This window comes from Bidens hawaiensis, unplaced genomic scaffold (assembly GCF_021521415.1).
Source record: "Bidens hawaiensis isolate Kalapana, Puna unplaced genomic scaffold, B.hawaiensis_p1.1 tig00029633_1, whole genome shotgun sequence".
Lineage (NCBI taxonomy): Eukaryota > Viridiplantae > Streptophyta > Magnoliopsida > Asterales > Asteraceae > Bidens > Bidens hawaiensis.
Window position 1 is genome coordinate 121,577 of NW_027494913.1, and position 22,867 is coordinate 144,443.

Below are 22,867 nucleotides of genomic sequence, written 5' to 3' on the forward strand. Positions count from 1 at the left end.
ACCAAATGCAACGACTATGTTTTATCGATCGAATAAACGTTACTTTAAATATGTAAAATTTTTGTATCATATGCTATACGAGTATCACTATTATTCTAGGTAGTTACTAATTCATGTTTCGGGTATAATGTATGTACGAGTACGAACCTAGCTAATAACAACAGAATTCGTATTCTTAAAAATTTTATTGCCAGTAGTTGTTGTGAGGGATTTTAAACATCAAGTTAAAAGTGTCACGCCACTATCACGTATGCAGTGGAACTTTAACTAACGCATCATTTTAACACCGCTTTTGTGGTTTTCCGGTTATCATATTAAAGCCTCACTATTTCCTTGGTAAAGTATTTTGGTCTCACCACTTCCTTGTTAAAGAGGCATTACCACGTTACCATTTCCTCATTTATCAAACTGCGTTAATTAAACCCCGATGCAATGTTAAAGCCTCGTTACCACACCACATCACTTTACAGTCTTTGTTGAGGCCCCAGGATAACCGGTCTAAATATATTGGTTTTGAGATAAATTTAATGTGTTCAAAGAGCCCTGAATCAAGTCAATTATAACGGAGAAACAAACTTAGGCTAATGTGATTACATTGAGGTTTCTTAAAAAGTACACATTATAATTATACATGTATGCGACAAATATGTTATGCCTCAATATTTCAACTATGAGAAATCATGATATGTTAAAATATCCTTATCGGTGTTCAGTTCATAGGCGTTTTGGGCCAGGTTTTGTACTGAGACGAAGAAAGGAGGAGGGGCATAGGGCTACTGGCAGTCAGCTAAGGGTGGCAAATGGGTTGGGTTGGGTCGAAATGGGTCATGGGTTGGAACGGGTTAGGGTCGAAATGGGTTAGGGTCGGAATGGGTTAATTAAAAAAAGGATTGTTTTGGTTTGGGTTGAAACGGGTTATGGTCAAAAGGTTCGGGTCAGAATGGGTCCGGGTCGGAATGGGTCAAGGTCGGAACGGGTCAAACCGTTGTTTTTTTTAAGAACGAAGGCAAAGGCGGAAACGTTTTGGTTTTTTTACATTTTTCGTTTTTTATTTATATTTTGAGTTATGATTTTTTTATTAATTTTTTTGAATTTTTTTTGAAGGGGTTTTATTCCTCCAAAAAAAAATTAATAAAAACTCATAACTCAAAATATAAATCAAAAACGAAAAATGTAAAAAAACCAAAACGTTTCCGCCTTTGCCCTCGTTCTAAAAAAAAGGAGAAATGAACTGAAACCGAAAGTCGACGAAACGAAACATAAACCAAAATTGAACCGAATTGATCGAAACCGAGAAAATCGATCAAAACGAAACTAAAAAACTGAAACCGAACAGAAATGAAACTGAAAAAACAGACCACAACGAAACAAAAGTCCGAAAACGAATCTGAAACCAACCAAAAACAAACAAAAGAAACTGAAACCCAACCCATCCAGTGCTCCGAAAACGACCAAAAAGAAACAAATGAAACCGAAACCCAACTCATCCAGTGCGAAAACTCGTGTTGGCTCGAAATCAAAACCGAACTCGTTTCAATCCAAAACCCGTTTCAACCCGAGCTTGCCACTTTTTCTTAAGACACTGACCCGCATGAACCCATTTTTTTAAATTTGTCGACTCATTTTGACCCGAAAATAAGAAAGTGGAATTTCAAGTGAGCTATTTTGACCCATCTTATTAAAATCTATGACCTAAACCAACCCATATGATTTTTAAAACAACCCAAATTAACCCATTTGAAATGGTTTGGGTCAAGATTCCACCCCTACAGTCAGCCCTAGCCCATTCCTAGCCGTTTATGTTTTCTTTCTCTCCAAGCTACAAACCCTAGTTTAGTCTCTGTAAATATAACATGATCATGCACGTCTTGTAATGTTTGTTTCATTCAATAAGAATAAACGCTAGTTATAGCCCGTGGTTGCAGCCAGGTCAGTCTAAACTAAACCACGTAAAATCCTCGTGTTTGTGTATTGCTTTCGTGTTTGTGTTTAGTTCGTGTGTGTTAGTCCCTAACAATTGTGATGAAAGTAGCATGCACCAAACACATGCAACTTTTAAGTTATAACAAGTACAATCTCATATGCATATAGTTGTTATTGTTAAAAACACTAGTAGACGTGGGTAGGGCTGTTAACGAACCAAACAAACACAAACAAGGTCTTGTTCATGTTCACTTGTTAAGGAAATAATGTGTTCAGAAACGGTTCACGAACACTTACCAAACAAGATTTTATGTTCGCGTTCGTTCATTAAGAAAATGAATGTGCTCACAAACGGTTCATGAACACTTACCAAACGAGATTTTATGTTCGTGTTTGTTCATTAAAGAAATAAATGTGTTCATGAACACAAACGAACATAATCAGTGGAGCCTAGAGACTAAGATTTATTCATCAATGCGAATAATAATAAAGGAAATGAGAACAATGTAAAAGCAAAGTGAGAATATGGTTTCCTATTTTATGTTAGGCTTAATAAATTAAAGAATCTAAATATTTAGATAAAATAAATAATAAAACTTTCATGAACAACATATACAAACAAACATAAAAGAACATTCATGAACACGTTATTGAACGCTCACGAACACAATTGAACAAATAGGGGGCTCTGCTCATGTTCGTTTGCTTAACTAATGGAACAAAATTTTTTGCTCATGTTCGTTCTTTTATTAAACGAATGAACATAAACAAACTTTTCGTTAAACAATTCATCTTTTGGTTCATTTACAGCCCTAGATGTGGGAGGGAAGCCATAAGAACTTGTTTTCACCATAAACGAGCATTGCAATTGGATTTACACAATTGGTCTCGAAAGCTTTGATTTTTACAAAAATTAACTATGAAAATTTGACTTTTAAATATGTTAGGTATTGTGAACATGGATTCACACACCTCACACTTGTGAATTGGTGATTCCGGTATCGTACCGCTAACGAAAATACCGATCCCGAAAATCAAAAAATCTTGGTACCGGTATCGAAATTTTCGGTTCGGTACCGGTAGTGAAGGTAAAAATTCAGGAAATACCGGCACCGATACCGCACTGATCCCAAAACTCAAAACTTTGGTACGATTCGGTACCGAATGTACCCAATCGGTACCGATTCGGTACCGGTACTTAATTTGGTCATCCCTAGTTGTCTACTTGATTCACATTTGTAATCAACCTATGATTCACAAGAGATTCACAATTAGGTATTATTATTAGACTTGCCAATGAAATTTATGGATTATTGACACCAAAACAAAAATCAATATTGTGTCATGTAATATAAAATACTCTTTTATATATTCTTTACCTATTTGAATTTGACATTCGAGTGACATCGGTTTACCGATATTTTTTAGAGTGTGGTCAATTTATAACGTGTTTTTAAAATCTTATTTTGTAAAAGGAAAACACCCATCTAAATAATTGTAATAATTGTGTGTTCAATGCATTAAGAGAAAAAGGGATAACTATAAAAATAACTAGTTTTTACAGGATAACAAATCATTCTAATCATAAGCATTGTTGTCGTAGTTATAACAAGCTAACCAAATTGTAACAAACATTTCAATATTTCATTTTAATTTTTATGACTATCATAGTAAAAACTTTTTCATGGCAAACGATATGTTTTATATCTAAAGTTCATAGATGTCGATGCCCTTTACAAAATCTTGAACTTTATGCTTTTCATCGTCACCCCTGTTTCCATTCGACATTGTATTTGATCAAGATCTATATTTGATCATTTTAGAACAATCCATGTTATGATCTGGACCAATATGTTTTTATTTTTTATTTTATTAAAACTCTTTGCATTTGTATTATCATTAGGGTTTAACTAATTGCATCGAAACAGAAGGCAAGTGGACAACAAGCTGCGCCACTATCCCTTTTTGATGAAATAAAGTAACACCTCAAGAAACTAGTTATGATTTTCATGAATAATATCTTAAAATCTAGAAAATAAAATAATTCATTGATGATTTGATGCACACATCATTGAAAAGAATTTCACTTTAAGTTCATATTTGGGTAAGAGACAAATGGGTTGTGCCGTTGTGAATAGACCGGGCTCAGTACAACTTGGTGTTTGTCCATTTATATAAGGGCCCATGGGGGACTTCATAATTAATGAAAAACGAAAAATCAAGAAAGGATAAGGCCCGTAACGTTATTATTATTATTATTTTTTTAAATTTTATAATAATTAGAACCTGTTATCAAAAAGGCTTACGAGGATCTTTACCAATACTTTGTTGGATTCGTACCATTGGCGGATCCAGCATACAAACGGGTGGTTCCCCGGAACCACCCGAGTTTCGAAATAATAGTGTACGGATATATAGAAGACGCGTAGGAACCACCTTATAAATTAAGAGGGAACCACCTAAAAAAAATTCCTGGATCCGCCACTGATTCGTACCTGAAATTTTGCTAGAGCGAATCAAATGTTTACTGTTGGGGCTGAAAGTCAAAGTAACGACGACTTTTTGATCAACAAATTTGCAAAAGTCGTCGAAGTATGCAAGAATTCTAAGCTAACAATAATAATCTCAAGGAAACCATCAACTTTTATTTGTATGACTTTTGAATTTCACATTTTTATTTTTGAAAATTTGTAGAAAACTTGTCATTGAAACTTGAAAGTTGTATACTTGTATTCCTTTTAATTAAGACTTTTTTTAATTTAACTCAAAGAATTAACCAAGAACGAATTAACATAACTTATCAAAACAAAAACAATGAATTTGAATTTAATAACTCTCGATCTTGCAACCAGAAAAATATAGCTCTAAAACCGAAACTTGAAAATTACGTCATGCAAACCTCGATCGTATAAAACAAATAGTGTTTATGCGTTAACCGTTGGTTCACCATCTTGGCAAATGAATTATCTTGCTTCCTATCTATTATACGCTAAATTACTACGAAAGTCATGTGCTCTTGTCCGCAAGCAATTGAGTCGGCAGAGGAAAATGTGACAAGTCGAGAGTTCACCTTTTTGCCTCAAAGGGAGGTGTCTGGTCTAGTAATTATAAAAAAATAGTTTAAACCTTGAGAGCGTGGTTAATAAAAATAAAAACAAAAAAAATTACGGCCTCTTCTGTAAGCTATATCTCATCAAGTTTATGTGTCATCATAAAAACCATTTATTTTCATAAAAACATATGTATTAAATAACATATAATATACACTTTATTTATATGTATTAAAAAACCAAACAAATTAATCAAAGATTACACAACAAAAAACATACAATTTTTACCATAAAACAAATAACAAAACACCAAAACATGAATGTGATCAATACCCAATATTATCAATAATTCCCATAACCACATCACAAATATGCTTCAAGCCCTCTTCTCTAGCAGCAATCTCCGGTGGATAAACCAAATCCGGATACCTCTTAAACGCATTATGACACGAATTCGCATAATCAGCCGCCACCATCACATGCATATAAGCGTAATCATACAACTCCGACCCCAAATCCTTAACCGAATCTTGTAACGAGCTACCCGCGGCCAAATACCTATCAGCACATTGCTTCAAAACCTTCTTCATTAAATTATCATTAGTCTTGTTGCTCACTAGAACATTAGATGACAAGAAAGAGTTGGTGTTGGTGGCATTAGCCATTGCGAATCTCGCCATTATAATCGCTAGCCCTTTTGTGTCGGCTTGTGCACTAGTCGAGTTGGATTGGAGAGATGATATGCAAAGGTCGTAATACTTGGTGGTTTTGCATGTTTTTTGGATTAAATTCATGTCACCAGTGACAAACACATTAGGGGTTTGAGTGCATGATATTGTGAGAATAAAGAGTGGTAGAAAATAATAAAAAGAAGAAGATGGAACCATTTTGGGAAGAGTTTAATGTCAATGACTCAAAACCAAGGTCCAAGGGTGTAAAAGTGGCCAGCCTTTTAATATGTTCTGAGTACAGGTTTCAATGTTTTATATGGAGGAAAATTCTAAAAGGATCTCATTAACTAATTTCGAGAGATTTCATTTTTGTCAAGTCTTAACGCTTCTTTTATAACTTGTTAGTGTTCAACGCGTAACTTGTTAGTGTTCAACGCGTGTCTTTCACGAACTGTTAGCTTCTAACGTGTCTTTCACGACATGTTAGCCATATTAATTATTTTTTAATATTACATGATTATAATTAACTTTACTCATGTTTGGTTTTTTAATAACTTGTAATGCATAAAGTTTTATAAAGTTCCAAATATACCGTTGATACTTACTTATTTTTATCTATGTGTTGGCATAAATTTTACTTAAAAAGAGACTGTTCAAATTTTATTAAACATTTATTGAACATTTCGATAATTTGATACTCAGTTTTGAGTAAAATTTTGTGACAATATGTAGAAAAAATAAATACGTCTCAACGACATATTTAAAATTATATATAAATTTATATCTTACAAGTCATAAAAGAAAAGGCAAATATGTATTAAATTAATTATAATAATGTAATGTTAAAAAAAACTATTTACACTCCCCAATACACTCCAATACACTCCCCAACTCCTATATATACATCACTTGTCTGGATGAGAACCCAAAACCTCACACTAATGGTATGTTTAGTACGGGATAATAGAATAAATGTGGGAATGAAATAGATGTAGGAATGGAATGAACAAACCAATGAAATGGATCATTACCATTCCATTGTTATGTTTGGTTACCATTTAAAAATGGAATGATTAATCACTTTATTATTATTAATATTTTTATTTGTAATAATAATAAAAAATAAATAAAAATAAATAATATTAATAATAAATGAATATTCATAATAACTATTTTTAGGACCCTCGTACTGTAACGAGATCATTAAACCGTATATGTGTTGTGAATGTTAACTCATCAAATTTAAATATATATATATATATATATATATATATATATATATATATTGATAATGTAGTAATAGTTCTAATATAATAATAGTTATATTATAATATACAAAACAATAATGATTATATAATAATAATAATAATAACTATAATTGGAAAATAATAATAATAATAATAATAATAATATAATTATAACTTTATACTAGTAATAATAATTGTTAACTTTTTTGACTTTTTCATTCCTTCATTTTTCATTCCTTGAAGGAATGAAAAAAAACACCTAGGGCCCGTTTGTTTCACAAACTTTTTTTAAAGGATTTGGAATTGGAATTGGATTTGGAATTGGAATGGAATGGAATGTTTGAGAATCCATTTCATGTGTTTGGTTGGTTAATATGTATTGGAATTGAAATCTTCTTCATTCTCGGGTTTTTTTTTGAAGAACGAGGACAAAGGCGGAAACGTTTTAGTTTTTTTACATTTTTCATTTTTTATTTATATTTTGAGTTATGATTTTTTTATTAATTTTTTTGAATTTTTTTTGGAGAGGTTTTTATTTTCCATAACAATCCTTTAAAATAGGTGGGATTTTAAAATCCCATGAAATGTGGGATTTAATGGGATTTAGTTTCCATTTTCATTCTTTCATTTAATTAAACGAACCTATCAATTCATGGGATTCAAAATCCCATTCCTTAGAATTCCTTCTAAATCCTAGAAACGAACAGGACCCTAGGGTATGTTTGGTTGGAGGTAATGAAATAAAGGAGGAATGGAACGGACAAGGGAATGAAATTGATCATTACCATTCTTTTGTCTTGTTTGGTTAACTTATAGGAATTAAATCAATTATTAATTTTTATTGTTTGGTATAAAAAAATTGTACAAATGAAATACAAATAATAAAAACACTCGTATCTAAAAATACTTTTTACCCCCCCCCCCCCCGCCCAAAAAAAAAACTCTACAATGGCGACAGTGGTAGCTCCGGCAACGAAAATGGTGGTGGCGGTGCGGTGGTGGTGGCGGTGGAGTTGGTGGTGGTGCCGATGGTAGTGGTTAAGTGTGGCAAAAAAAACCCAAATGGGTTGTTTTGGGTCAATTTAGATAATTTTTAAAACTGAGATGGGTCATGATGGATCAAAAGAATTTTACAAGAAGGGCAGGATGGGTTGGATAGATGCTAGTGACTTTTGGTTATAGGTTAGAATGAGTTTGTTTATGGGTTAGAATGGACTAAAACAAGCTTTATTCAATTTTATTTCAAACAAAACCCACGCAACCGAATAGAAAACGAGAAATCAAAACCGAAACCATTGAAACTGAACATATACCGAAACTGACCTAAATGAAAAAAAGCAAAACCGAAGCGAAAAAAGAAACCGAAAAAAAACCGAACCTGAGCTGAGATGAAACCGAGTTTTTTTTTATGAACGAGGAAGATGGGAGAAACATTTTAGTTGTTTTACTTTTTGCGTTTTCGATTTATATTTTGAGTTATTATTTTTTTATTAATTTTTCTGAATATTTTTTTGAGGGGTTTTGAAACCCTTTGTATTTTAGCATTTGTTTAGTTCAAGATGGGTTAACTTTACCCAGCTTGACCCATACCCATCCTAAAACGAATAAAACCGAGAAATCAAAACCGAACAAAAACCGAAAACATTGAAACCGAATAGATACGAAACGAAAAAAAAGCAAAAATGAACCGAAAAAAAACCGAACCTGAGCCGAGACGAAACCGAGATTTTTCTTTTCTTTTCTTTTTTTTTATGAACGAGGAAGACGGGAGAAACATTTTAGTTGTTTTACTTTTTGCGTTTTCGATTTATATTTTAAGTTATTATTTTTTTATTAATTTTTTGAATATTTTTTTGAGGGGTTTTTAAAACCCATTGCATTTCAACATTTACTTGGGTCAAGATGGATTAACTTTACCCATCTTGACCCATATCCATCCTAACCCTCTATTTTAAAAATTCATCTTGACCTATACCCATCCTGACCAAAACCCATTCTAACCCATCACCCAAATCCAACTCAACTCACTCATATTGCCACCTCTAGTAGTGGTGGTACCGGTGGTTGTTAGGTGGTGGTGCTGTAAAAGTAAGGTGAAGGAGGAATGGAATAATAAAAAGAAGGGGGTGGGAAGGAATGGTTTTGAGGGAAAATTTCCAAAATATCCCATTTTAGAGAGAGAAGTCCCAAAATAGCCATTTTTTCCTCAAAATCTTTTATAATTTGGACTGTCAAGACGCATTGGGAAAATATAAAAATAAAGACGAGATTTCGAAAGAAAGTCAGGTAAAAGACGAGATTTGGGGAAATAATGTCGGTAGAGTCCAAATTATTTGTAATCTTGGAGCAAAAGTTCAAATTTTTCAAAAACTTTTTTACTCAAAAAACCGTCTTGAGAGACTGTATTATTATGTTTCGTACATTTCCCGTCCATATTTTTAAATTCTTGAAAAATTATATTTTTGACATTTATACCCCTGAACCACCACCACCACCTTGAACCACCACCATCACCACCTTGAACCATACATAGATTAATTTGATTGTATGTTTGTCTGTTCAGCTTTGTTTGAATCTCTATTGTTGGAAGCGTGTGGGTGGACGGTGAATGGTGCGGTGGGACTGCTGTCGACGGGAAAGTGGCACGTGTGTCAATCAGCAGCTGAGGCGGTACTCCGAGGTGGAACCATACACGCAATGCTAGAACTGTTTTCAGTCAGACAAACCACGCAGTGGACGGCGATGGACTCGTCGGAAACGAATACATGGGAAAGTGTTTGTAGTGAAACAAAGCTTCTGAATCTCTTTGTTTGAGTAAGAGTAATTAGTTGGAGTTTATATTTAAGAAAAATTGTAAAAACATGTGATGTATATGACGTTTAGATTTGTATTAAGTTTCATTTTGATTAATAGAGCATTTCATTAATTACAAAAACCATGAGCACATATATTGTTTTGTATTAAGGTTAAAGTTGTTAAAGGATGAGAGTCCGGCAGCTGTTCGGAATCCGATCTGGGATTTGGTTATGAGATTGGTTGGTGTATCGAAGTCCATTGGGTTCGTTGACGGCGGTGATACTCGGACTTCAGTGTGGTGTGGGTTATTACTTATTAGGTGATGGTGGTGGTTCAAGGTGGTGGTGGTGGTGGTTTAGGGGTATAATTGTCAAAAATATAATTTTTCAAGAATTTAAAAATAGGGACGGGAAAGGTAGGAAACATAATAATACAGTCTCTCAAGACGGTTTTTTTTAAGTAAAAAAGTTTTAGAAAAATTTGAACTTTTGCTCCAAGATTACAAATAATTTGAACTTTACCGACATTATTTCTCCAAATCTCGTCTTTTACCTGACTTTCTTTCGAAATCTCGTCTTTATTTTTATCTTTTCTCAATGCGTCTTGACAGTAATTATAAAAGATTTTGAGGAAAAAATGTCTATTTTGGGACTTCTCTCTCTAAAATGGGCTATTTTGGGAATTTTCCCATGGTTTTGATGGAATGGGATTCCATGTGTAATGGATGATTCCATTTCATTGAGCAACCAAACACCACTTTTTTCATTCCCACGTAATGAATCATTCCATTCCTACTATCATTCCTGCATACCAAACGCTACCCTATATCCAAATGAATGAAAATCCTAAAAATAGAAGGAGTTTTATTCCATGTGAAATGATCCATTTCATTCATACATGGTGTCGAAACATGCTTTTTTCATTCCTTTGGAATGACTTATTACATTCCATCTTCATTTCTCCATAACAAACACTACCTAATAGGCAAGAGTCTATACCAAATGAGCTAGCCTCACATTAGCGTCACAAGTAAGTTTTAATCAGAAAAAAAAAACAAACAAAAAAAAATGTTAAGAGAGGGCAGTGGCACACCCATATTTAAACTAAGTTTTTTTTTTTTTGGAGAAAGATAATTTTAGTATTGTTTATACCAGAATTTTGAAAATTCTGATTGTCCCTTATAAAAAATTTGGTTAAGCATCCTGATCGCCTCTTATGAAAAGAAATTCTAGCTCAGCCACTGGTCAAAGGGCCCGGGTCATGAAGCCTTGTGACACTCTGATGCGGTTTAAAGAAAGGACATCTCTTGTTGATGTAGTGAATATCCTATTTATAATCACTACTGGGTCAGCCTTAACTTGTGCTTACAAATTTATTAATCACTTCTCATTTCACTAATATCATAGCGATTACCAATACAAATAAGTGTTCACGGGTGTTTAAATAAAGCTCAAAGCCGCCTTACTTGTTCTCCTTGAATATCACGTTTCATCTTGATCTTTTATCTTTATTACGATATAAGAATATGAAAGAGAAGAACTGTAATAATGATTTTTTTTTCTTTGATTTATATATTTCCTCCAATAAATTAATATATCATTAATTTAACAATATATTTAATAAATTAACAAATAGGTTTATATATATTTTTTAATAAGATATTTAAATATATAAATATCCTTTTATATATATAATAATAAATATAAATATATAATAATAATTATATAAATATAAATAATAATTATATAATAATATTAATATATATATATATATATATATATATAATATCATATAATTTGCAATTTGCTACGCGATTGATTGATTATAATTGTGGTCAATTTTGGGATTTACAGGAGAGCAAAGCAATAAAGTGACTTGTTATAGGGGAAAACACAACAACTTGAGGCACAATTTGCTCACCTCTTCTTGCACACTTTTGCATTTGTTGGTACAAAATCACATAAAAGACTTGATTCAATTATAAAAACACTGCTTTTAAGCATGTTATATAGAAAGTTCCTTTCGACTTACACAAATTAAGAAGTGTTTTAAATATGTTTTGGAAGGTTGATGTTGAAAGAACAAAAGACAAAAGATGTTCACCCAATTTGAATAATAAATAAATAGTATTTAATGTGTAAGTATGTTTGGATATCTTTTTCTTATTGTGGATGCTACCACCAATTTCTTGTTTGATCAAAATTTACAAAAAAAAAAAGAAAAAAAAGAAAAAAAGAGTTAATTGGTATTATACAATTAAGACTTTAGCTTGGTTTACAAATATTTAATTTAGATATAATTCTTTTCATATCATATAACTCATCCAGTGACAAACTGACAATTGTTGTTCTTTTAATATCCTATTTGACCTCAATAATTTCACACAAGGCTTTGTTAATTCTGATCTTACATCTATCTTGTAATTATGTTTGTCGATTCTTTGTGGCCGGTCTTTTTAATCTTGTATTTTACCACTATAAATGATAGGGTTGCTTCGTGGTTACAAATATAAACCGGCGAGCCTACCTATTTTGATACTCTTGAATTCAACTTAGATGAAACAAGGAGCCTATTTTGGAATTTTTATAAGTTCTAAGACGACTCATTTCAACTGGATCTCTACTGAGAGAGACTCGTTTTGACTTACTACCCAACCTGCCCATTTTGCTAGCCTTCAAGAAAATGCCGAGCACACTTCTTAATCCCAAACACGGCTAGAACATCGTGAACCCTCATGAAGGTGATGGGCGCGGTTTCACTGTCCTGAACACCTTGCTTTGGCCACGAAAGAGGTGGGTTGATGTTCCGGTGTTCCCGCTCCATCCCAAAATTCCTTCCCGTTCGCTTCCATTTCGTACTTGATATCAGGGTGGCTATCCCAAACCGGTTGGTTTTTTGTCAGGCACAAACCACACGGGGTGGTGTTCCCAACAGGGACGAAGCCTTCCTGAGCCCACCTTGGCGTACCTCCGTCCACCCCGGGTCATGGCCCTCTTACAAACAGTTATCATAATATTCTGTTATGATTCCTTAACAATGTGAACTTGCAATGATTTTAATGAACAATAATATAATAAAACACCTCAGTTTTCTATGTACATTATGTATGCACTTATTCAATAATTGTTGCTGATGAAAGAGACTTAACTGGTCAAGAAACAATGAAAGAACAAACGAGAATATGAGTCATTATGACAAGCAATTGTGAAGTATGATGCAATTTCCCAACCACTTGATAGTGATACATGTCATTAAATCAACAACAAATATGCATAAAACCAAATTAAATTATAAAATTAATTCCTGTGGATAAGTCTTTTGTTTACGACGAATCAAGACGTGCCAGTTGTCTTTGTTTATACAATACAATTAATCAAAAAACATTAAAAAATGAACACTTTACGTGTGAAAGAACACGAAGAACTTAAAGAAACCAACCTCATTAAACAGTAGATGATTGAATTCTTCTTCCTGGTTCGATTTATAATTTCTTTTTCCTTTTTTTATTTACAATATGGAGTAAGCTCGGATTACCTCAACAATGGGTGCCCGGCACAAGGGACATTTCCCTCCTCCACGAACCAACTCATTGGCGCATTTTGAGCACGTGCACATGTGACCACATCTGTACCAAATATCAAAACTCATAAAAATACTTTTTAAAATATTTATTTATTGAGGCTGCGCGTTCATACGGGTAAATATGTATTTACCTGTACAATAGTGAATCAATTTGGCTATCACAACAAATACAACAGTTTCCCTTTTTCACCTGAACCCATTTGCATCCATCTTCAGAAGTTGTTGATTCAATACCTACATCACATTTCATCATGTTTATGTTTCTTTTTTTATATATATATATTTACTTATGAATTGGTCCATTCGGGTTATGTTTTACATCTAAAGGGCCAAATGGGTCAAAAGTCACCCATCATGTACGGTTAATGCAGAAAACCTCTTAAGTCATTTGCTTCCAAAATTAAAACATTATTAAGATAATAGAAACTCAGTGATCATAATTGACACGCTAATATTATTGATTAAATATAGTATAGACACTTGGAAAAAAGCGTAACATGTGAACCCAACCTAACCTGTACCAAAAAATAGGAATTTTATATAACCTATTAGTGTGCATGAAACCGAAAAAACAGATCCGTAACTGAAATAACTGACACAACCAAAACCAAAATAACTGAAGCCAACCCAAAACAGACGGTTTAGTTTTATGTTTTTTCAAAAACCGAATTTACAGTTCGATTTAGGTTTTGAATGTACCAAAAACTGAAAAAATGAACCGAACCCGATGTGAAACAATCAATCAAACATTACTTAACAAAAAAAACTAAGAAACAAAATTTCAGTAGCCCAAATTAATTATTTTGGGTCTTCCTCTTTTTTTTTTTGGCCTAAATGGCAAAACCAAAAAAAGCAAAACCATTGCGGAAACCAAAAATCCAAGACTGGACAGTCTTTAAAACTTAAAAACCGAATGTATGGTTTGAGAGCCCAAACCGACCAATAGGCACCCCTAATTTATAACCAAGTAAATTTTTATTATTTTTATTTTTATGTTTATTTCAGTTTATATGTTAGCATATGCCTACCTTGTTGACCACCGGCCCGATTCAAAGCAGCAGAAACTTCTTGTCTAACCGAACGTTGCAACTCGAGTTGCATATCCATGCAAGCCTCAAGCATCCTCTGCATGTGACTCATGCCTTGCTGGAGCCTCGCCATGTCAGCCCTTAAGTCATTAATCATCTCCCACTCCTGTCCAACAAATTCCCGTTTGGAAAAAAAAGGAATTATTATTTAAACAACAAATGAGATACTTGACTTACAAGTTCAGAACGATGAATGCTGTGACGGGACCAACTAGAATGAGGCATATCATGGTGGTGCCAAATTGGTTGTGGCGGTGGTACTGGCGGAGATGTTTCCGTCAGTGAAGGTGGTCTATCAATGGCTTCATGCTGCTCTTGACTTTGCCTTTCTACATATGATTGAATCAAATGGTCCAAACTCTCACGGAATCCACTTCTAAGGAGATTAGAAACACTTCTCCTGTAATATAAACAGAATCAGTTAAAAAGAAAAAAAAACGACTTATAATACAAATATGTATTACCTGCTCACAAGTTCTCTTAATTCCATACTGTACACATTATCATCCTCCGGTGCATGAAATCTGTTGGCTCTCCTAATAACAGTTCGCCGTGTTCTTGGCGGTTCAACCGGTTCGCGTGAGGTTTCTTGTACCCAGTAATTACCTGAACTTTCATCAATGCTTGCTTGTGGATTTGTGGTTTGAGCATTTGTACCAGTTTCCAAACTTCCCATGTGGTCTGGAACCTGATGAGTATCGGGTTCTTGAACCAATGATTGAGTTTGATCCTGATTTTCATGTCCAGTTTCCTGTGGAGTGTTGGCTTGAGTCACATCACTTCTAAAATCAGTGGCGTTGCTGTCTGGTGAATTTTCAGATTGGACGGTTACTTGACTGCGAACAATGTTTTCTAGTCTGAACCGAAACCCTTCTCTGATTAAAATACACATATTACATATTCACTATCAAGAACTATTTAACATTTATAAATATTACATGTTTTAACCAACATGCATGGCAACATTAAAGAACAAAATGTACCTAAGACCAGAGACCGTATGGCGTTGTCTGAGCTGGACTAACTCACTTGCGGCCAATGATGGCAGCCTCTCCTCCTCCGCAGGCCTTTCATTTCTTAAAAATCTGCCTCTCAGTAACGACTGGCATGGTAATATTATCAGTTAACACATCAACAATAATGATACTATTAGTTGCTTGAAAGGAATATAACTGACCTGAATTCGGTTTCTATGAGCAAAATCAGAAACAGCACGGTACTCTGTTAAGCCCTGAAGTTCCCTCTGGCGATCCCTCTCAGCCCGCACAAGTAAGTCAAGTAAAGCTTGTCTCCCACGCAACCGCAGCATGTCCCTTCGAATATGTTCTGGTTGACCTTCATCATGGTCAGCATGTGTCCTATCATTACTTTGATCATGAACCACTGCACCTTGTTCACCCCTATGACTGCCACGAGATCCCCTCTGTTGACTAGTCATTTGCACCCACTCCCTCACAATCCGAACCCTTTCACGCTCGGTTTCACCAAGCCACTCGGATCGTGGACTACCACTTCTCTCAGGAACACCAGTTTCCCTCCAGCCCTGAACTATACGCCTCACCCTCTCCCTCTCTCTTTCAACATCAGCCTCGCCTAAATCAGGAGACCGCTCACGGGTAGAACCATTATCTTCTTGAAGCCCGGTTTGTGCGTCCATTTGATCATTGGACCAAGCTCCATATTCATTATCACTCTCGTGTTCACTTGCCCGGCTTTCTGACATATTAGTGTCCACACCACTCTGTCGCCTGAGCCTTTCTCTCACCCTCTCCCTAGCACGGTTCAAAACATGCTCATCTTCCAGTTCTCTCCACATCTGCAAGATAGACGATGCACGTGTACTCGGTCTCTCAACATTGGTATGGGAATCAGATTGAGATTCCCTCAAGAACGAAGAACCAAGTGTCGAAACCGTCTGCAAGCCCGCAAGCGCCATCAACTCGGACTCACGGGTCCTTCTCTCAATCGTAGTGATCATATCCTCCGCTTCTCTAGCAGCCCACCGGCTCAAAATCCGCGACTGTCGTCTTCTCGCAGCAGACGTCTCGGCTATATCATCACCTTCAACTTCAGATCTCCTTCTCGTTCTCCTAACCAAATCACCTCCTTCACTTTCCTCACCATCCTCATCATTACGAGGAAATCCACACGACTCGAACGACATACAATCATCCAAATGATCTCTCATCAATTCCTCCAATCTCTCATCAAATTCTGAATACGCATCCGTCGAGCTCTCAGGCTTATGCACCGGTTGTGATTGAACGTCACTCATCTTTTCACTAACCCTAACCACCTGAATTCACTAACTAAACACAAAATTCACCATATCCAATAGCCTACCGTTAAACTGAGATCAATGATCAATCCAATTCACTAAATAAACAATAATATATGATTAGATCAAACTAGAATTGGATTATTGGAAGCTGTAGATAGAAGAACAGAGAGAATGTACCTGTATGAGATCTTTTTCAATATAATTGGAAACAAATAGAGAGAGAATTTGTGTTTTACATGATGATGATGATGATATTGTTTATGGTTGAGTGATTGTTTGTGTTTTGGTGATGAACAAGCTAGCCCTAATACCGGTATTTGGGGATTATTATTATTGGCACGTTATCACTTAATATTGTATTTGAAAGAAACTTTACAAGTGAGCAATTGCAGTTGATAATTGTTGATGTTTAATGCTTGTTACAGATGCAATATAGTGTACACGTGTCATGCAAATGTAATCTTATCTGTATACTATGTCCACTTTGACTGCTCAATTGTAGATCTTAGAACAAAGTACAAACATTGAAACAAAAAGGAATGTTTTGAGGATGGTTAGTTACACAAAGGTGTTCCAATGTCACGTATACGAAAAGAGCAATGTTTTAATAACCGAACCGGACAGCCAACCGGTTCACCGGTTCAACCGGCCGAACAAATTTGGTAAAAAAAGACGAGTCATGCTAGAAATATGATTTTTCAAAAAGAAAATATTTTTTTTCCTTTGAAAACAGGTTCAACCGGTCCGGTTTTTCGGTTTGACCGGTCAAACCGGTTCGGACCGCCGGTTCTCTTGCAGCCGATCGTGTATATAGAACCGGACCAGTCAATGGCCCGAATCTCGGTCGGACCGGTTCGACCGGCCGGTCCGGTCCGGTCACAACAACAATGAACAAGAGCTTTCGTTAATTAACTATTGAAAAGTGTAATGGTTTAATAAACTACTTTATTAAAATAATAATATGTACTTTTATTATATATAAAACTATAATTATAAATTATCACAATCTGAATCAAATAAAGAGATCAAAGCAATAAAAGAAACCATGTAAGAATAGTTAGATACGTGTATAAATAAACAACTAAATATTTAAGTAATACTAAATGAGTCGTTCGCCATGTTCGAATTTTTTACATTTGATCAAATTAATCTGATAATCAAGATTGATGCAAACTCTACTCGTTTGACGTGAAATTTTTTATTCTTTGCCTTTTACATAATAGTTGCATAAAATGGTAAGTTCATAACATAAATAGCAAATGTGTTATACTGTTATGTGTAAGAAATAGTTATCCATGCACTATAAATCCTAGTGTAAAACTTTATTCTTGAGCTTTAAATTTTAGTTTAAAATACTCACCTGGTTTTAAGTTATGACATAACAACATAATGATTTCTTTTTTAAATAAAAAGATTAACCCGTGAACCAACCATATTAACCTGATCACAAGCCATTTAGCTATACGTGCTCACAGCTATAACAAGAACCTTATGGGCTAAATGTAGACCTGCAAATTTAGGTTACATTTATGTCGTGTCAGAAATGTATCATTTTAGTCAAAACTATACATACTCGGGCATTTTACGCCATGTAGCGACTGCTCCTCATTTTAACATTTTGCAAAAAACAAGCGTAGTGGGAAAATGCCCCCCAAACACATCTCTTTCCTCCCTATCTCTCTGTACACAACGTTCACCCAAAATGCGACACAAAAAAACGCCAGGGGTGGTGTTCCCAGCATTTTGGGCCCTCAAAATGTCCGTCTACGGATGGTCTTATAAGCTATGCTTTCGGTTTCCGACACTTACTATAAAAATTGAAGTTGAGTAAATAATAGAGGGACCATTTACGTAAGTAACCCGAAGAACAATGGAGGTTCTCACGGATGGAGTTTGCAACAACCTTCATCATCACCGGACTCAACTCTATCTCATATTTATTAATCTCCGTACGACTAAAGCTTTAAATCAAGCTCCAAGGCTATGGTATCACCGGATTCCGGTTACGCGTCGTCTAATGACGGAGATGCTCCGGCAAAATCTTCGCCTCAGAAGCCTGAGCCACTTCCTCCGTCAGGTATTACCGTTATTTGTTGTTACTCGATCTGTGACCTATTTGATCCACTTATTTTGACCTAATTTTTTATTCTGTTTGACCTACGTTCTCATTTAGCAGACGAATTGCTGTCATGCGTAGAATTTGAGCTTTGTTATTGATATTGATATCGTGTTACGTTTTGATGATGTGTATGGTAATAAGATAATATTTATATACAGCGTTGAGATTGTGTTTAGGTCAGTATCAGATAATTGCATCTCAGATTCGTTTTTGTGCCTGCTAGTTTTGAATTATTGATTAGATTTAATTGATTAATAACAGCAGATCTTTTGTATGGCTATATGTAGAGCTTTGCTTGTTTATAAGTTATAGCATTGCTGCATTATTATTTGAAATGACTGTTAAAACTAGCAGATTCTGTGCTTGTAGTTTTAAATATTCTATAAATTTAGAGTAAAAAGTTACATTGAAGTTTGCAGCCAGCGGATTCTGGACTGTTCTGTTGTAATAACATTAACTAAAGCTAGTGACTTATTATACATAGCCACCAGTTGTTTTAAAACAGCATTTTGATTATATTGATAATTTGATATCTAGCAAACAGTGGCGAAGCTTGGACTAAGACACCGGGGGGGCTGGACTCAAAATGTATACAAAAATTCACAAACGATGGGGGGGCGGACTCAAATTTTCGGCTGAAAACGCCTAAATTTACACTACGCATAAAAAAATTCTGGCGAAAACGGGTAAATTTACACTACTAAGCCCTAAGTAAGCTTCGTCAATGCTAGCAAAGTCCTGTTAACGACAATTTCAGCACGTGTGATATGAAGCTGATTCGAGATGGCTAGTTTCCAAAGAATTTAGAGTAGAAACATGAACAATATTTAGCACCATTTTTTTGCTTAGTTGGCTCAACAAGATAAAGCAGCCTTATATAGGCTTACAAACAAGACAATGAAATAGCTTACATGATCATGGAGCACTAAGCCACTAATCTACGAACAATAATAAAACTCATGGAATAAAGAAAGCAAGGCAGTAAAATTCGAAATTGCAAGTAAAAGGTGGAGTGCATGGTGAACGTGGGGGTGACTCAAGCTATTGTGCGTATTGACGTGTTTGCTAATATATTATTATATGATTGAATAGGATATTAATGTTTTGATTTTCTTCTTTTGAGAACACAAACATGATCAGATCCACAGGACTACGATTCAGATGAATTACAAAATAAACTTGCCAATCAAAAAGAACAATTTATCAAATAGTAGAATTGTGGGGAAAAAATCACCTTTTTTTTGTTCATAAATCTACATATCCATGCTCAAGGTCTTGTGTAAACATGAGTTATGACTATCTTATTATGAGATTTTTTACTAGTAACGTTTAGTTTCAACTTTCATGTTGAAGACACCACAGAGACTACATATCTGAGGTTTCTTGCATCAAATGCTGAAGCTGGTTCAATAATCGGAAAGGGTGGAACAACAATTTCTGATTTCCAATCACGATCTAACGCACGGATCCAATTGTCACGCAATTACGAATATTTTCCAGGAACATCCGATAGGGTTATTATGGTTTCTGGAACAATTGATGAAGTTCTCGAGGCTGTTGAACTTATCCTAACTAAGTTGGTTAATGAGGTAATTATTGTTACACATTTGCATCTGATAGCCTGTGTGATTTAACTTACACAATATTACTCATTGTTAAATCAATTTATGCTGAAGATGGTGATGAGGCCGAGCCAAGATCAAAAGTCAGACTAATTGTACCCAATAGCTCTTGTGGTGGAATTATTGGGAAAGGGGGATCGACGATAAGGTAAGAATGCTGCTCACCACATATTAGTGTTGTGACAACTTAGAGTTTTGATCCGTTTACATTACAGGTCTTTTATTGAAGAATCTGGGGCAAATATTAAGATCTCACCTCAGGATAACGCATATATTGGATTGAATGATCGGTTGGTGACAGTTATTGGCACCTCACAGCAGCTGGGGCAAGCCATTAATATGATTCTGTTTTAAGTTATCTGAAGATGTCTACTATGTACAGTCCATTGGGCCTACCTTTCCGTATGTTGGTATGCTTTCTTTTTTACTTGAATCAATCCTCATTAGTACCACATACATTCACAAGTGCTTAGTTGATAGTTGTACTGTAAAACCATCCTAATACATTTGCTATGTATCATGACTGTAACTAGAGACATTTTCATGTAGCATTTCTAGTACAAACTTGTCAATGAATTTGTGATGTACGTGACCCAAATATGTAGCACTTTTTTGGCATTTAACGACTCATTTAGCAACACTCTTGGATAATATTATTTTCTGTCTTACTTTGAGGTTATGTTTATTCAACTTTATGTTGCTAATTATTCCATATTATTATTTTCTTTTCGTTGTCTGTTCTGCAGCACCTCACCATGTCCCTAATTATGGACCACCTGGGGTCGGTGGAAAGTTCCAGAACAACCGCTTTCAGAACAATAAGGTTATTAACTACCTAATAGTTTTGCCTCTATTTCATCTCTAATCATACTTGTTATGGTCAAATTTCCAAAAACTTGACCTAATAATTATTTGAATACCATTGCATATATTTCTTGAAATCTGTTCGTATGGTTCAATTTACAGAAAGCTTTACTGGTGTTTGCAGGAAGATATGAGTAACTCGATGACTCTACGTGTTGCAGACGATCATATAGGGATTGTTGTGGGGCGTGGTGGTAGAAATATCATGGAAATTAGTCAGGTAAGTATCAATATTCCACTTTTGCTCATTACATGTGTTTTTTGGTCTTATCAGTCTCTCCTTGCAGATTAGTGGAGCTCAGGTCAAGATTTCTGAACGAGGTGATTTCATACCCGGGACATATGATAGGTATGCTTTTGTTTTAACATTTTCACTTCCTTAAAGCAAGTTCAGAGAAAATGTTTGGTACATTGTTAGTGAACAATATCTTTCACGTAAGCGACCTCAAGAACGGTATTTGACTCAACAATTTTAAGAGTTCAAACGAGCTGATCCTGAGCTCGACTTGACTTGAGCTCAAGCTAGGCTCGTTTCGAGTTCTATTTCTAAAATTTGAGCTTGGTTCATGAGTAGTTTTTCAATCTTCAGATCAGCTTGTTTATTACTTAATAATCAACTTTGTATACAATTTTAATTACTTTTATATATATTTTGATTAACTTTTTATATATAACATAATATATGTTATTTAGTTATTTTATCATGATTTTATAAATCATAGGAAACTTTTAGGCTTTTGGAGCCAGCTTTAGCTTGATAAGTGAAGCTCAAGCTCAAGCTAGTTTATTAAAAAATTTTACTTTAGGCTTGAGTTTTAGCTCCTCTCAATTTGAGCTTTTAGTGAGCCGATCTTGGGTCAAAAGAAACTGGAGCGGGTTGTATGGACCAGCTGGTTCTTTTTGTCAATTTATGGTTATTTTACTGCACCTATGATTCCAAGAATGATATAAATCTTCAAATTAATTAAGAAGATTTGGGTTTCAACCCGTCTGGTCCATTCTAAGAACCGAGTCCTATATATGATTATTTTATATTCTTTTTTTTAGGAAAGTAATGATATCGGGATCACAAAGGGCGATCCGTGTAGCAGAGGCCATGATAATGCACAAGGTGTCTTCAGCTTTGGCTCCACCTCCAGATGTAACTGCTGACCATCTTTCGGTTGAAAATCTGTCGGTCAAGTAAAACTGCAATAAACTGGTACCTGTTTCATTTAATTTTTTACTTTATCTTTTAAGTTCCTATATCATATCTGATGGAATAGAAAGAGAATACTAAAAGTGGAATCTAACATACAAAGGGATCCATCACAGATTGGAAGAAATATAGGTGTTTTTTGTTAGAGAATGTTTAATATTGTTGATGCTTTTGTCTTGTGTTGTGATTTTGGTTGATTATAGAATGATAAGTTTAATTTATTCATTTTATTATCTTTTAAATTGTAATTTTGGGCAAAGATCTATGACTTATATACAACTTCAACACTAGAACTTCATTCGTTGGTTGTACGACCATCTCCTCGGTCTTTCGAGCTTTCACCATAGTCGGTAAGTCGGCTCACTAGATGATGGGCACTAAGTTTTTGTTTACCGATTATGATTGATGAAAAATACTCTACAGTTG

The 22,867-nt window shown here is 34.7% G+C and overlaps 1 protein-coding gene and 2 pseudogenes across 2 annotated transcripts; 1 reads left to right on the forward strand and 2 right to left on the reverse strand.

The window, feature by feature from the left end:
- Positions 1-5,243: 5,243 nt before the first annotated feature.
- On the reverse strand, positions 5,244-5,870 carry LOC143579227 (cell wall / vacuolar inhibitor of fructosidase 2 pseudogene; annotated as a pseudogene).
- Positions 5,871-13,174: 7,304 nt separating this feature from the next.
- Positions 13,175-16,738, reverse strand: LOC143579207 (uncharacterized). Its single transcript, XM_077062586.1, has 7 exons — positions 15,535-16,738; positions 15,341-15,459; positions 14,822-15,232; positions 14,535-14,757; positions 14,298-14,463; positions 13,401-13,503; positions 13,175-13,312 (listed from the first exon to the last, which is right to left on the reverse strand). Exons 1-7 carry the CDS (start codon positions 16,630-16,632, stop codon positions 13,195-13,197), a joined length of 2,238 nt encoding a protein of 745 aa, XP_076918701.1. The 5' UTR covers positions 16,633-16,738; the 3' UTR covers positions 13,175-13,194.
- A 1,827-nt stretch (positions 16,739-18,565) lies between these two features.
- LOC143579208 (protein BTR1-like) lies at positions 18,566-22,573 on the forward strand (annotated as a pseudogene). Its single transcript, XR_013143415.1, has 8 exons — positions 18,566-18,715; positions 20,111-20,345; positions 20,420-20,527; positions 20,595-20,789; positions 21,126-21,202; positions 21,368-21,463; positions 21,531-21,592; positions 22,291-22,573. The product of XR_013143415.1 is annotated as a protein BTR1-like (transcript).
- Positions 22,574-22,867: the final 294 nt, after the last annotated feature.